A 15,925-nucleotide genomic window follows, 5' to 3' on the forward strand; every position below is an offset into this window, starting at 1 on the left:
ACAGGACAGTCAGACCAGCACACAAAGTCGATTTTTAAAAACAAAAACCAAAACACACCCACCCACCCACCTTCAGGTCACAATGATGCAAGAGGACTGTGCTGTGTAAGTGGTAACAATGGAAAAGACCTCTGCGATGACTCTTACAATCTAGAATATTTCGTCTCCCTCTATTGGTATCTCAAATATATTTAACTTTTTATTTCAGCCATAAGCTATGTTCTGACATGAGGTGCAGAAAGTGTTGAAAGGTGTTACAGATTCAGTAATGCTGTTTCTCAGGTTCATAGAATCACAGAATTGTTTGTGTTGGAAGGGACCTTTAAAGGTCATCTAGTCCAACCTCCCCTGCAATAAGCAGAAACATCTTCAATTAGATCAGGCTGCTCAGAGCCCCATCCAGCCTGACCTTGAATGTTTCCAGGGATGGGGCATCTACCACCTCTCTGAGAAACCTGTTCCAGTGTTGTATTACCACCCTCATTGTAAATTTCTTCCTTATATCTAGTCTAAATCTTCTCTCTTTCAGTTTAAAGCCATTACTCCCTGCCCTATCACAACAGGCCCTGCTAAAAAGGTTGCCCACATCTTTCCTGTAGGCCCCCTTTAAGTACTGAATAGGCTGCAATAAGGTCCCCCCAGAGCCTTCTCCTCTCCAGGCTGAACAACCTCAACTCTCTCAGCCTGTCCTCATAAGAGAGGTGCTCCAGCTCTCTGATCATCTTTGTGGCCTTCCTCTGGACCTGCTCCAACAGGTCTATGTCTTTCCTCTGCTGAGGGTTCCAGAGCTGGACGCAGCACTGCAGGTGGGGTCTCACCAGAGCAGAGTAGAGGGGCAGAATCACCTCCCTTGACCTGCTGGCCACGCTTCTTTTGATGTGGCCCAGGATATGATTGGCTTTCTGGGCTGTGAGCACATATCGTTGGCTCATGTCCAGCTTTTCATCCACCAGTACCTCCAAGTTCTTCTCAGCAGGGCTGCTCTCAATCCCTTCATCCCCCAGCCTGTATTGATACTGTGGGTTGCTTTGACCCAGGTGCAGGACCCTGCACCCCACCTTGTTGAACCTCATGAGGTTCACATGGACCCACTTCTCAAGCCTGTCTAGGTCCCTCAGGATGGCATCCCATCCCTCAGGCCTGTCAGCCACACCACTCAGCTTGGCGTTGTCCACAAACTCGCTGAGGGTGCACTCGATACGACTGTCTGTGTTATCGATGAAGATATTAAACAGTACTGGTCACAATACGAACCCCTGAGGGACACCACTTGTCACTGATCTCCATCTGGACATTGAGCCCTTGACCACTACCCTCTGCATCTGACCATCCAACCAGTTCCTCATCCACCAAACGGTCCACCCATCAAATCCATACCTCTCCAAGAGAGAGAAGAATGTTGTGAGGGCCCATGTCAAAGGCCTTATAGCTGTCCAGATAGATGACATCCATAGCTCTTCCCTTGTCCACTGATGTAGTCACTCCACCATAGAAGGCCACAAGGCTGGTCAGGCAGGACTTGCCCTTGGTGAAGCCACGCTGGCTGTCTTGAATCACCTCCCTGTCTTCCATATGCCTTAGCATAGCTTCAAGGAGGATCTGTTCCATGATCTTCCTAGACACAGAGGTGCGGCTGACAGGTCAATTGTTCCCAGGGTCCTCCTTTCTACCCTTTTTAAAAATGGGTGCAATGTTTCCCTTTTTCCAGTCACTGGGGACTTCACCTGACTGCCATGACTTTTCAGGTATCATGGAGAGTGGCTCGGCAACTACATTAGACAATTCTCTCAGGACTCTGGGACCTGAGGAGATGCATCCCATAGACTTCTGTATGTTCAAGTTCCTCAGGTGGTCAGGAACCTGATCTCCTCTTACAGCGGGAGGGACTTTGCTCCCCCAGTCCCTGTCTTGCAGTCCATCCACTCGAGAGGTATGGGGAAAGAGGTTGCCAGTGAAGACTGAGGCAAAAAAGTTGAGTACCTCGGCTTTCTCCTTGTCCGTTGTTACCAGTTTGACAGTCTTGCTCATTGCAGGGGTACACTTTCTTTGACCTTTCTTTTCTGGTTGACATACCTGTATTATTATTATTATTATTACTACTACTACTATTAGTGTCCCTTGCCAAGTTCAGCTCCAGCTGCACCTTGGCCTTCCTGACCCCATCCCTGCATAACCAGGCAGCATCCCTATACTCTTCCAGGACACCTGTTTCTGCTTCCACTGCCTGTGCATTTCCTTCTTGCCCTTCAGTTTGACCAGCAGGTCTTAATTCAGCCATGCCAGTCTCTTGCCTTCCTTTCCTGATTTCTTACACCTGGGAATCGAGAGGTCTCGAGTTCTAAGGAAAGTGTCCTTAAAGCTCTGTCAGCTCTGTTCTGCTCCCTTGCCCCTGAGGGCAGTTTCCCAGGGGGTCCTACTGACTGACTCCTTGCAGAGCTGGAAGTTTGTTTTCCTAAAATTCAGGCTCCTGACTTTACTCTTCGCCTGACCCATATCCCTCAGGACTGTGAACTCCACCAGTCCGTGATCGCTGCAGCCCAGGCTGCCTCCAGTCTCGATGTCATGGATTAGCTAGTTCACTTGCGTCAGTGACCATCAGGTGCAGTATCACATCTACTTTTCCAGCAGATGTTGAGGTGGTTGAAGTCCCCCAGCAGGATGAGAGTCTGCGAGCATGATGCCTCCTGTAGCTGCAGTAAGAAGGTTTCACCAATAGGCTCCCCTTGATTGGGTGGCCTGTAGTAGGCACCAACCACAAAGTTTCCTTTGTTGGCCTTGGTCTCTTAATTCTTAGCTGGTAAGCTTTGCACCTGCTTGTGGCTATTCTTCAGAGACAGGTCTTCACACTCTTAGCCATTTCTTGATGTAGAGGGCAATATCTCCACCCCTCCTTCCTCGCCTGTCCCTTTTGAATAGCCTGTAGCCATTGATAGCTGCACTCCAATCACGGGGTTTGTCCCACCAGGTTTCAGTAATGGCAATCAGGTTGTAGCTTTCTAGCAGCATGGTGACTTCCAGCTCCTCCAGTTTGTTGCCCGTGCTGTGGGCATTGGTGCAGAGGCACTTCAGCTGGGCTGTTGGCTCTGTCACCTTCTTAGAGGAACATCCCTTAGTTCCTTTGGGGTATTTCACTGGTGTTTCCTTCTTGGCTCCTTTTACCCCAGGAGCCCCTGTCTCATCTCTGTAAGACTTCAGGTGTGCTGCAGTGTAGCCAGCACGTCTCAGAGCTGTGGGATCTCGCTAGCACCCCATCGCTCTAATAGTTGCCTGTCGTCCCACAGCTTGTCACAGGCAAGCCTGATGTTGCCGCCCTCTCCCCTGCAGCCTAGTTTAAGGCTCTGTCAATGAGCCCCACTAACTTGTGAGCAAAGACCCTCTTGCCCCTTTCAAAAAGGTGAACCCCATCTGACCCCAGCAGATCCTACTGAAACAGTCTCAGTCAAGAATGGGTCAGACACTCCTGGCTGTGTCTTTCTTTTTTTTTTGAGCTAAATATTTATAGCTGTGGCTTACAAGTTGATATCTATACCCTTGGAAATCTGAATGTCCTCGCCAAATTCTGTTGGAAACGCTTCAGGAAAGAGCAGTTACCTCAGTAGGACAAAATCCTGCTGGTATTTTTTATCAAATCTTTGTACACCTGAGTATTGTAACAAGAACCTGGCTTTATGCAGGAAGTGTCCATATTTTAGCAGTGAGTAATTGACACCTTACCAATTTTACTAACGGTTCCATCATAACTTGAGTGCCGCAGGCAAAATGGATTGGGGAACCATGAGAACCATAACTATGCTGGCAGGGCTGGACACTGAGCTTGTTGCACACTGACTAATCTCAACTGAGCTAAACTGTTCCTAATTATGAATGCTTCTCTTAAATAATTTGCCTCCTGGGTCTAATTGCAGCTGAGATGAATCACTTCCACAGTAACCGGATCTATGACTACAACAGTGTCATTCGTCTGTATCTGGAGCAGCAGGCACAGTTTTATGAAACGGTAAGGTGTAGTATTTCAGTGCCATTTTCCTGGCACATACTGGGCTGCTACTTTTTTTAAGAAATACTCGCAGTACTTAATCATCTTTTTGTGTGAGCCTCTCTCAGAGCACATATTTGAAGAATCATACATATAAAAAAAATAAAAGAACAAGGAATGAGTTAAAATAATATTTTCCTGTAGGTACTTTTCCTGTGTACATGAGTACGTCATATTTGGCCTATTAGACCTAAAAACCAGTGTTGTGAAGTGTTGATAGCTTGATTTATATCAATGCCAGTACTAAGGTTATGAAGAATTTTAGTTCTGTGATATGCAGTAAGACCTGCTGCACTGAGTACAACAATGAACCATTTGAAGGGAACTTCCCTCCCATAGGATGGGAGGATGAAGGGAAGTTTCTGTGATTTCTTCCCCTTCTCTGGAGATTTTCAAGACCCGCCTGGATGCAGCCCTGAGGGATGTGCTTTAGGCAATCCTGCTCTAGCAGGGGAGTTGGACTAGATGATCTCTAGAGGTCCCTTCCAACTCTGAAGATTCCGTGATTCCGTGATTTAAAGCCTGATGTATGCAAGCGTGGGGCAGGCGGGACTGGGGTGGTTTAGGTGACTTACTAAATATGCTAACTCTGAGCACTTGGCCTACAACCTTAGTTCTCACTTAAAAGCGTTCTTACGCATGTACTCCTTGTGGTTTGTTGTTTTTTATTGTTTGGGTTGTTTGTTTGTTTTTTTTTTAAATGAAACCTGAGAACAAATTTTCTAATGTGATATGCTGGTAAAACATGTAAGTTTGAGCATGCTGGAACCTGACTTCTCTCACTTAAAGGAGTAATATAAGCAACTGGTTGCCCTTCACAGCAATAAAAGGTGCCAGCAGGGCTTCAGAGGTATTTTCAGTGGATGAGAACTTCAGGTTCCCTATCAGGTCACCTTGCTCAGTTTCTCTGACATATCCGATGGGGTTAGGCCTAGGTTTCTCCTTACCTTCTTTCAGCCTCTTGTCCAGTCCGTCATAATTCTTCTGGTTGCAGCCTCACAAGTCTCTCTGTACCAACTGTCTGTCCCCCAGTACTGGAACCAGATCTGTGTTCCCATGTGGGGTGCTGGCTTCCATGAGAGCTGCAGTGAGAGCACAGAACCTCTGTTCTGATGTGTGGCCTTGTTTCAGCAGGGAAATGGATTTCATAAAAAGTCTGGCTTTGTTCCTGTAGCCCTCCTGCATAGTGCAGTGGTAGATAACCTAGTAGGCAGGATGACAGCCCTGCCTACAATACTTTCTTTGACACGACCTGACCCGTGAAAGCACAAAATAAACAAGGCGGAAAGTGTGTACACGAGAAGAAAAGTCTTCATAACGGAATGCTTTGAGAGTCCTACATACACATCTGCAGTAAAGAAGGCAGCTTTTCAGAAAATGAGGGAACAGTTTGTGTAATATCTTAGCCTGCAATCTCATTTCTGCATAGTGTACAGTGACTACATATTTAATATGCTCTGTTTCTTTGTTTCAGATTGCACAGAAGCTGAGGCAGGCACTCAGCCGCTTTCCTGTGATGTAGAGAATAAGGAGTAGTCAACAATAAAGAACAACTCCGAAGTGCTTTTCTGATTTGGGGGCAATGCCAACAAAAACTTGTTAGCCTTTGCCAGCCAAAAAAACCCAACCAACAAAAATCAGTTGTAGAAAAAAAAAAAAAAGAATTATTTAAAATCGTACTTTATCAGCCTAAGGTTCTCTTATCTTGAATGCTCTCCCATTTGTATCATTATTTAAATAAAAACAGCTAGATAATGCTGTCAGTTATAGGGATCTAAATTATCAGACTGGTATGTTGCCATGGACTTTATACGGAGTTGCTGATGTTCTTCCAAAAACTCTTAATCAACATCAGAGTTACAAATTTATCTTTTTTTTTAAGTGGGAAAGCAGACAAGCTTGAGACTTTAATACTCATTATATTCAATTGAGCTCTTTAACGATTCAGTAGCCAGGAGGAATTATATTCGTGTATGTTTCTGGTACATGTTCATGATAATCTCCTGAATGAACGCTTTGTTCTAAGTTTTGCTTCCCATATGCAGCCATGGCATACTGCTCCCACTATGACTTCTGGCAAATATCATTCATTCTTCCCTTTCTTTTTTTTCCTTCTAACTAAATCTTGTACTTGTGGTGCAGCACCTCAGAGCTTATGTCAGGCTCGCTCTTTCTTGCTATGCACTGTATAAAAAGATAAAGTATAAACAAGGAAAGAGCCATTCAGGAAGGTGTGAAAAACAGTTTTCCATACCAGCACTTTGATGCCCCCCCTCCCCCGCCCCGATGTTATGCCATAAGGCACTGGTGTTCCTCAGTGCTGTACAGGGTCAGCTTCCCTGTACTCTTCCTCTGAGAGTTTTAGGTGTTTCAGCAGAGGGGACACTGCCACATCTAACCCAAAGTAGTAGAAGTCCCTAGATTCCAACTAAGCTCAGGTCTTCATGTAGTAGTATGGTATGCTCTTGGCTTGGGTTTACTTTTTGTTACCTTCTAATGCAAACTAAAAGGTGACAGAAGTACTGAATAACATCATTCATTGTCACACAAACTCTCTGCTTTGAACATCATCTCTTATCAAGTGGCCCAATGTCCTCTTTCATACTACTGAAATATCATTTGAGGCCAGGGCTTTTCAAAACAAAACAGCTACCACCAATCCTGTTCACAATGGGCACCAACGACAGTAATTCATTTTGTGCCATAAGCAAGCAGGAAAGCCAAAATGCAGTTTTTGCTAAAATGTGCCTAGAAAATAAACATTTTGGCAAAAAATAAAATTTCTGAAAAGGCATTTTACCAAGAAGCCATTCTAAGTGACGGGTACAGTCTGCTGGTTGAATAGTTGCCTTATTCTGTTTAGCACTGGTGTTACTTTTGTGTGCAAGAAGGAAAATCTGGGTCTGCCTGAATAACCTGAAACCAAACCAAACAAGACTAAGCCTAAGTCTAAGTCTAGATGCTATTCAGTGTCACGGGTTTTGTTCACATTTTATAAACCTTGTCTTTTTCTCCTCCCAATTTTAGTTGTTTGCTTCCAAAATTCCATAGCGCAGTGTTGTTTGATACAGCCATTTAAATATGTACAAATTGTAAAGAATGTGTATAAATGTTTTACACCAAATGTAAGATCTCCTTGCATGTAGAAGCAGCTTATATAATAAATTGTTACAATGTGTACAGTAAATTCTGAAATCACTTTTTCAAGCCAGCATTTTTTTAGCATTTGTATATTCACTTTTTGGTAATGAAATCTCTTTGTAACAGACTCTTAATTTGGGAGGGGGAAGGGAGGGTGTCTTTTTACCAATCTTTAAATAGATCTGTATGCACTAAAGTTGAAGGTTCTTTATCTTGAATAGGTTGTTTTGGAATCTAAGTGTAAGCTGTGCATTCCCAGTGCAGGGAAGCTACGACAGTAGCAACTGTGTCAGAGATGCAACATTTTGGCAAAAAAAGAAAAACTGTTTAAAGACTTCTAGTAAAATGAAGTTAAACTGATAATAAATATTTATGTATATCCAACAGAGTATTTTTTTTTCTTTGATATCATCACGTTGCTTTTCAACAGGGTAATGCAGTATGGGGCAAATCTTCCTTCTAGCTTTTCATCAGCTTACAGACGCTGGCCAGCTGAGGAATGAGAAAGCATCCATGTGTCTTCCATAAAGCAGGCATTGCAACTGAATGGTATAATAGTGCTAGTGACTGCAAAGCAGCAAAGGCTACGCATATGTTGTAAGCTTTCATTATTCAGGTCAGTCCAGCTCGTGGTTGATGGAACCCTCCTGACTGCAAATAAGTAGTAGAGCACAGTGCTACTGTGTATTCCTGGCTTTGTGTCGGCATGGTGTTGACCCAGAATAAAAATTAGATTGTATTTGGTATTTGTTTTTTAAATTAGACATGAATAGTGGCATAGTTAAGTTGGGTGAGTTGGGAGCAAAAGAAAATCTTCACACTGAAGATGCAGTCATAAAACAAGAATAACCAGTTAGAGTAAGACTTGAGCAGTGCCCTCTGAATTTCGTTTGTCCTGGCTGAATCTCTAGAGCATCAAAAAGCCTTAATACTGTTTCCTGGCTTATGCTTTTCTTCGAGGGTGAGCCAAACACTGGCATTATCCCAGTGACTTTGTAGAAGACATCAAATGTCCTAGCTGTTGGGCTTAACTTTAGATTTTAATTGCTTATTCCATTACTGGTAAAATACTAAATTAATTTTTTAACAATAAAAATGTAGCTACACAAAGGGGAATGCTATCTGTATTTCTTGTCTGCAGTTAATCCCACATGGGATTAGATTGCAGCAACAGACTTGGTTGCAGACACCTGCAGCTGTGCACAGCTGTATGTGGTATCTGGGCTGTTTCTCACTGCTGTGGAGCCAGACAGCAGTAATCGGCTCAGGTCCACTGCTGAACCCTGGCTGGTTCCACGTGTGTGTGCCCCACACAGGTCTGGTGATGAACCCTTCTGCAGCATGCGGAAAGACAAGACAGATGTGCATTGTCACTGTCCAGTTCCCCCTCAAACCCAGCGACACCTCGGTTGGCTGTCTGGAGCCAGCTAAGATCTTACAAAGCATATTGGTTCTGCTCTGTACCTTGCCACAGAGGCTGTGCCAGAGAGCTGGTGGCCATGAAGGCCAAGAGAGGGTGTGAGTGTAGCTGGCTTCTGGCACAGTGAGTAAACAGCCCTAGAAATCTGCCACAGGATATCTTGGAGTTTTCTCCTGTGGGACTCAACAACTAGCACTAGGCAAAAGTTTGACTGCAGATGATCATAAAAAAAAAATATATTAATGTAATAATTCTAGTCAACATGCACAGATTTGTCTCTTAAGGCAGCAGGTTGCTTAAAAGTAGTCATTTTATAACTGTTTCTCTGCAATATGTAGTATCCTGGCCCATCCAAGACTTCTGTTCCTGTATCAGGGCAGGATTCTGAGCGGCAGCTCACTAAGCTTAGTTACTCTGTCTTCTAAGAGACATGTTTAAGCTCACAGGGCATCTCTGCTTTTATTCAGGCATGCTATGAACTCTGTGCATCAGTGTTTCCATGTGGAAAACGATCCGCACCATTTCTGGCCCTTCATGTAGTTTGCAATAAATCTCCAAGACCAGCCAAAGTCCATATTTCAAATTTCTGGAAGGAGTAAAGAGAGAATTCAGCTGAACTTCTACCAAAATATGCAGGGACTATTATTCAAGATAGCTACTCTGTAAGAAGAGCACAGGAAAGCTGTCATTGCACCCATCTTTTTAAGAAACACAGGAAGCCATTGCAGGGATAACCAAGCAGTAACTCTCCCTATGTTACTAATAACAGAAGCTAACTATCAGCAAACTAATTGGGGGAAAAAGTGGACTAACTTTTGGGCAAAAAGCCCAATAAGTGGGCTTCTGATGAGAAGCTAAGAAGATGATTCGGTCTCTGATGAGGACAAAGCAGGGAGAAGGGAGGGGGAGGGACAAAGGAGAGGAAGGGTAATGGGAGCATAAGGAAGATAAAATTGGTGATGAGGGCAGCAAGGAAGGCAATCCAAAGAGCTAATGAAGTAGAGGTAACGAAGACAGCAGCGACCATTGCATGAGGTGAAGGATAGCGGACTGGGTGCGTGACAGAAGTAGGGCTGTTACTTTTTGCTTCAGACAGAGGGGAAGACGTGAGCACGGGTGTCATACTCCAGCTGCCCCTGCCCTCCAAAGTTAGTTTTACATGGCACTGTAATTCCCACACCCCAGGAGCTGGCTTTCCCCCAGATCCACAGCTTTGCTGAGCTTTTCCAGCCACACCCACACACAGCCTTTCCACCCCACACCCCAGCTTTACCAACCGCTGAGATTATTTTGGCCTGCCCGTGCTCTGCGCTCACCACTTCCCACGCACACCAGCCTGCCCAGGTCACTGGTACTACTGGGGTACCTGTAACAGTGGCTGGTACCAAAAATGAGGAAATGTCCTAGGAATAGAGTGCAGACTCTCTCCTTTACCTGGGTCCTTCCACCCTGAGGACCCCACAGACACATTTGGAGGAGAAAAAAAAAAAAAAAAAAAAAAAAAAAGGATAGTAGCCTGCAAATTAGTTTAGCTCTAGTTCCTGTAACTTTAAATCAGCAGGGTCAGCAAGCCCTAAACTAGCCTACTCACCTATGGGGACTAATCATTTTTGTTCTGCATGCCATGACCAATCCCCAGGCTGGCAGGGATTGCATGAAGGCTACAGACAGTGGAATCTAAACCACCTGCTCCTGGAGGTGGGAATGTATCATTCTTCATCAACCTCAACTCAAACAGCCATAATGGTTTATATGTTAACAGTGGATGTGGCACAAGTTAGACGTACAGGCAATTCTTTTTGGAAAAGCAATGCAAAATCTTGTTTTAGTGAAGCAGAACGGCACACCTAAATAAACAAGGCAAATTGTCAAAAAACAAATACTAGCAAGCAGAATGAAAGCCTACCTATTGTTTACTTGTACATACACATAGTCCGCGGATTCAATTGGTGCATTGAGAATAATGTAACATAACAAAATGGTTGGTCAAACAAACTTTGAACCATGGTGTTTCCTCAGTCCTTCTCTTCTCTGGTCTGTTCCCCTCATTCACACACACACTCAGTGTGCTATTTCATCAGCTACCCCTTTGCAGCAGTGCTGACAGAGAACTGAACACCTCGTTCTATAGTCCTCCTTTCCTTCCAAGAAAAACATATGTTACTCACTCCACGTTAGCCATAAAGATTCACAAAAATTATGGGGCTGTGAAATAGCTTGACTCCTTACACAGTTTGCTCTGGTTTACTGTTTTAGTTTTCTTTACCCTATGCCAGTTTGTGGCTGGTGGTGTACTGAGGAACTCCATTAACTATTCTGATTTGAACTAGTTCATATTCACTCTTTTCAAACTATTTGGTTTGTCATAAAGCTGCTGAGAAGAGGAGAAACACCTAAGATTTATCGCCCAATGCCATTTTTACAAGATTTTTCAAAATTTACAAAAACCAGTTTAAAAGCCCCAAACCCTCAGGCTTACAGGTAAACAAATATGTTCTCCTTCCTTCCTATGAATGTGTTATTACACTGCCTCATGCTCCCCTCGCTTTTTGGTCTGACACCCACCCACCCCACCCCCAAATCTGAAAATGAATGACAGGGCTTTCTAAAGCATGAGGAGACATAATAGTACAAAGCATCTGTTTATAAAACAAAATGATAGAAACAGGTCTAATTTCACGTTAAAAGCACCACCTATGTTGTACTAGAAACAACTGAAATGGAAAAAAGTGTTGATGTGATAACAGAAGAGCAAATCTACGTGTCCAAGACAGTTTGGGTTGCTTTGGGAAGGTGACTGAATACATAGCTCTTTAATATGTGGGTTAGAATCTGGCACACAACCAGTAGTCCATTATCAAAGGCACTAGATAGAAATTCTGTATCATAAGGAAGATGCAGCAAATAAATCCTGAACCTTACACCTAGGGAATGTTTCCCATGGAACTTAGATATGAGAACTGGAGTTCTGGGTTACTTAAGATTTGGGAGAAGTTAACCTAGCCATCACAGAGACATAAGGCTCTTTCTCTCTGGAGTTGTAGGGAGGTGCTACTGGCCCTTAGATAGCTGTTGTGTTCCACCAGGCTAATGGCACAGATCACTGCTGCCACATGCTGTGTTTAATGCAGTTTTAAAGACCTGTGAGATCTTTCTGAATAAAAGTATGAAAAAGTAAAATGCTGATAATGTATTCATCTACACAGAATTAAATAAGAGTCAAAGAATAGCAATAGACTTTTGCCCATTGTGTTCTCCAAAGTTAGTTACTTTTTTCTTTTGGAAAGCAGTGATTTCATGTGCTTTTGTTACAAATTCATGTTTCTGAAGGTAAGCACTTCTAAAAATCTATTGATGTCATGATTTGATTGTATCAAAGTGGTGTTCTCAAATAGAACACCCTCTTCCCCCCCCCCCCTTTGTTCAAATACTTGAGTAAATCTGAAACTTTTACATGGACATGTTGTACCCAACATTCACTTCTGTTCACAAAAAATTCTTTAGTTTTGCTTTAGCTTTGCATTATGTGTTCAAGAAAAAAAGCAGAACTGGAATGTGAGACTACTTTAAAATATCAGCCTCCTTTACTTTTATATATGCATTTCTGTGAATACAGAACATGTGCTCATCTAACTAACAAAATCCTATTAGAAAATGCTACAACTGTAAATAGCCAACACAGAAAATAAACTCAGTTAACACGCTCTACTATCCTTATGAGTGTTCAAACAACTCCCACTAATGCTTACATGCTGAAACTCCATAGAATATATTCTCCCTCAAATGCCTGATCACACTGAGGGCAGATTCTAGTTCAATGAGCTTTAAATAAATTAACATTCATTAGAGTTACGTATTGAGCATGGAAACTCCATTCTCCTTGCCCTCTCTTCCCAGCCCTAATTTTTTAAATGCCTCATTATAGGTGCATTTAAATGCCTCTGCTCTGTATGCTCCTTTTTTTTTTTCTGATACGTAACCTATATTACCCAAAATAACTAAAGATTCTTGTGTTAACAGAATTCATTTACAAATTAATTATAGCAAGAGGGATCAGAAGCTAGCATTTTCCTCAAGAAATAATGTGTACTGTGCCATGAAAATTATCCATACATATATGAAGCCCTGCTGTGACTTGACTAACTGCATTTTCTCCCCAACTTTTCCAATTTTTGTGACTTGTCTAGTCCAAAAAATACACGGCTGTTTTTTATTTGTTTTCATTATTTAGATTTCAGGTTAATCTCCTGTATCATAATCAGCTTTCTGTTGTATTCTTGTATTTTCCACCCTTGTATTCATCTGTTTCTGTCTGGCTAGCTATAACATCTCAACAGACAATGAAACTCACAGATTCTGAACAACCAGGAAAACACCTTCTTACAAATATACAGCATCAATAGAATAGTTCAATTCTTATTTAGAAAGGAAGTTAGGAATGACTTTGCTGCACCAGGCAGTCTCTTCCTGTACCCTGTCTGAAAATTATAGCTACTATACAGCCACAACAGGCAATCTGGGATCGCCCCTTTCTGGACTTTTCTTCACAGCTAACTCACAGACAAGAGGAAGCCATTTTTCATCTCATGAAAACCATATTCCTTGATATGGGGTAATCATGAAACTCTGCTTTCACTGTTGATGTTCAAGAGAGGGTACACAGTTTGTTAGAAGATAAGAAAAGGCATATACTCACGGAGAAAAACTGCCAACTTACATGCCACAACTCTCTCTGTGTAGGTACTAAGCAGTTCACTTTAAATTTGAACTTGCTATTTTATTAAGCATTTTGATTTTCCTATCAGGAGTTCCAGAAAAATAGGCAAGAACCAGTGGAAAACTCTGTGGCTTCCTAATCCTTTGAATGTGAGAAAGCAATACCTACAACTAATCATAAGCATGTCAGTCTGGAAGAAAGACTAAAAATTTTATCTGGTTGTCTGGTCACTATTACTGCCTAAATAAACGCCGTGTGACTAATGCTGCTCATCTGCACATAGTTTTGGAATGAAGGAAGTTAAGCTTTAAAACAGCTGCAGTAACTGAAAATAGTCTCTTAAGAAAAGGCCAGTATCTGTGAATGCAGTCAACTGCCTCTCTAGAGAGAGCCCTTTCATTTAGCACGCACACAGTTAAAATATAAGTGGAAGAGGAGGTGAGAAATTCCACTGACCTCCCAACAACACTTCAGAAACAATTTTTCATTAGCTGCATTTATAAAACAGTTAGCACTTCACCAGAGCATCTCTCAGCCACTTCTGGTACACCTTCAGAGCTTGAATTCACAGCCTGGCCTTCTGCCAATCTGGAGCTACAGCCTGCAGCCAGATAGGCCCTAGCTCAGCCTGAACCTAAAGCCAGGTGTCTTCCAGTCCAACCACCTTTAGCAGTTGAACCTGCACTATTTATTCACTTGAGAAGTCTCACCCAAGCAAGGAGCTGTGAGATTTAGGCTACTGATAAATTTAGGCACATGTTTTGGTGCTGACCTGGAAGCTCAGGTCTGCTTTATTAACCCACTCCTCTCCCTTCCAATTAATTGGTACTGATACAGAAATATTAGTATTAAAAGTTTCTTTTTCCTGCTGTTCACAGGCCCTATGGACAAGGACTATGGGGAGCTACCACCAGGAAATGTTGTAAACAGGAGTGGAAAATTGAAAATATTGTCATTGGCTTAAGTAAAGAAGATGTCTCTGCATCACTGCTCTTACACTCAAGGTGAGGTCAAATGTTCTTTGTCAAGTTCTAAACACACAAATAAAGCATACTAATTTATCACTTGGGCTTCTCACATTCTCCACTCTTCAGAGTTATTTTTAAGGAAATGCTGTTGACTTTGTTGAGAAACAGCGACCTAACTCAAAGTATCTCACACTGTCTCTATAACAAAGTACCAGATGTCTTTTGCACACAAAGTTCTTTACACAGTCAAGACAAGCATAACCAACTAGAATAGCAAGCTCTTCTCTCGATTTCACTGAGAGTGTAAGAGGTGACATTAAAAACCCACAGCTACTTTCAGAGCAACATTTGGAGCACTTTAGCCTACAAATGTTGGAAATGCTTCTCTGTGGCGAATTCAGCTTTAAATAAAAGTCATTCTAACATTAACTAGAAAATGTAAAAACAATAAAAGATTTTGCATAGTAGCAGCAGTTACTAGTTGTTTTGAATGTCATATGCAGGAAAAGCTATGATGAGGTATTTCCCCTATTTCTTCTTTACTTACTGAAGTCAGAAGTTTCTCATAAAAGGCAAAACCCAAACTGTTTTCAATGACCTTGTGGGGACGCACATTTCCTGAGGAATTTATGGACACTGAGGCTATGTGCAAGTGGCCAGAAATCTCCAGGAAATGCTGTCATAAGTAACCTTTTATATTTAGTCTCAGAGCTTTAAAATAATTACCATTACTTCCAGTAGCATAACACTGGACAGAGACAGGTATTCTTTCTTTGTTTCTACTGTGTATCACCAAAGCTTTTTGTACAAAAGTCCCAGATTGCAAAGATTACTCGATAAAGAGCACATAAAGACAGACAAGGAATACTACAGGAACATTCACCCATTCCATGCCCCAAAGTCTAGGATATGGGGTTCACACAGCCCTTCCAGACGTAGCAGACAGCCATACACCCTGCTCTCCCTAGTTCTGCTAAACTTTGTTTTGTAACACCCCTGTTGTTCCTCTTCTGATGTGTCTCCAGACGAACATACAAGCTACCTGCTAAGATCAGAATGCAGGACTCCTTTTCATTAAGGCAGTTATCCAGATACTGTAAACAGCCATTACCATAAAGACCTAGGAGCAGGAGCCATTATAATGCATAGCATGCTTCAGAGGTAAAAAAGGGGCTGGGGAGGGGATGGGATTGGAAATGCGAACAAAACTGAATAATGACTTGGAAGAAGATAAAAGTGTTCAGAATCACTGAGGTGATTTCTACAGCTGAGGTAACGGCTGAATTTCTAATGATAGCAAAAGAACTGCGCTTAAAAATATGTATAAACACAGTATGGACATTATCTTCAACACAATTTATGTCCCAGGTGAGTTAACAGGAACCAAACAGCTGAAGGCCGTATCCTCTTAGCACAGAGACGGGCCCTCTAACATTGGTGCTGCAATTTTGTTTGAACTGTACTTCACATAGTTCTGCATCCAGCAAACATGAGATCTTAAGGATTCCTCCCCTTCTGATAGGGAGAGAAGGATCTCCCTCCCCCTCCTCTAAAGACAGGAGCTGGAAAAAGAGTTGGAAGGAGAAAAGGAAGGCAAAGGAGCACTTACTGCTGACAAGAGATACTCCACCCCCCAAAATACT

At 42.5% G+C, this 15,925-nt stretch overlaps 2 protein-coding genes across 4 annotated transcripts in view; both read left to right on the forward strand.

Annotated features, from left to right (window-relative positions):
• The window catches only part of SNX9 (sorting nexin 9), a 69,286-nt gene extending 61,725 nt beyond the window's left edge, over positions 1 to 7,561 (forward strand). For all 3 annotated transcript variants that reach the window (XM_054193931.1, XM_054193930.1, XM_054193932.1), the window contains exons 17-18: positions 3,906 to 3,997; positions 5,511 to 7,561. In XM_054193931.1, the coding sequence (XP_054049906.1) occupies positions 3,906 to 3,997; positions 5,511 to 5,558 (140 nt within the window). In that variant the 3' untranslated portion in view covers positions 5,559 to 7,561. The remainder of the gene's footprint in view (positions 1 to 3,905; positions 3,998 to 5,510) is intronic.
• Positions 7,562 to 12,575: 5,014 nt separating this feature from the next.
• The window catches only part of SYNJ2 (synaptojanin 2), a 74,034-nt gene continuing 70,684 nt past the window's right edge, over positions 12,576 to 15,925 (forward strand). Inside the window, exon 1 of the mRNA XM_054194513.1 lies at positions 12,576 to 14,318. Coding sequence (XP_054050488.1) covers positions 14,288 to 14,318 — 31 coding nt within the window. The 5' untranslated portion in view covers positions 12,576 to 14,287. The remainder of the gene's footprint in view (positions 14,319 to 15,925) is intronic.

Source organism: Rissa tridactyla, chromosome 3 (assembly GCF_028500815.1).
Source record: "Rissa tridactyla isolate bRisTri1 chromosome 3, bRisTri1.patW.cur.20221130, whole genome shotgun sequence".
In the NCBI taxonomy this organism is placed as follows: Eukaryota; Metazoa; Chordata; class Aves; order Charadriiformes; family Laridae; genus Rissa; species Rissa tridactyla.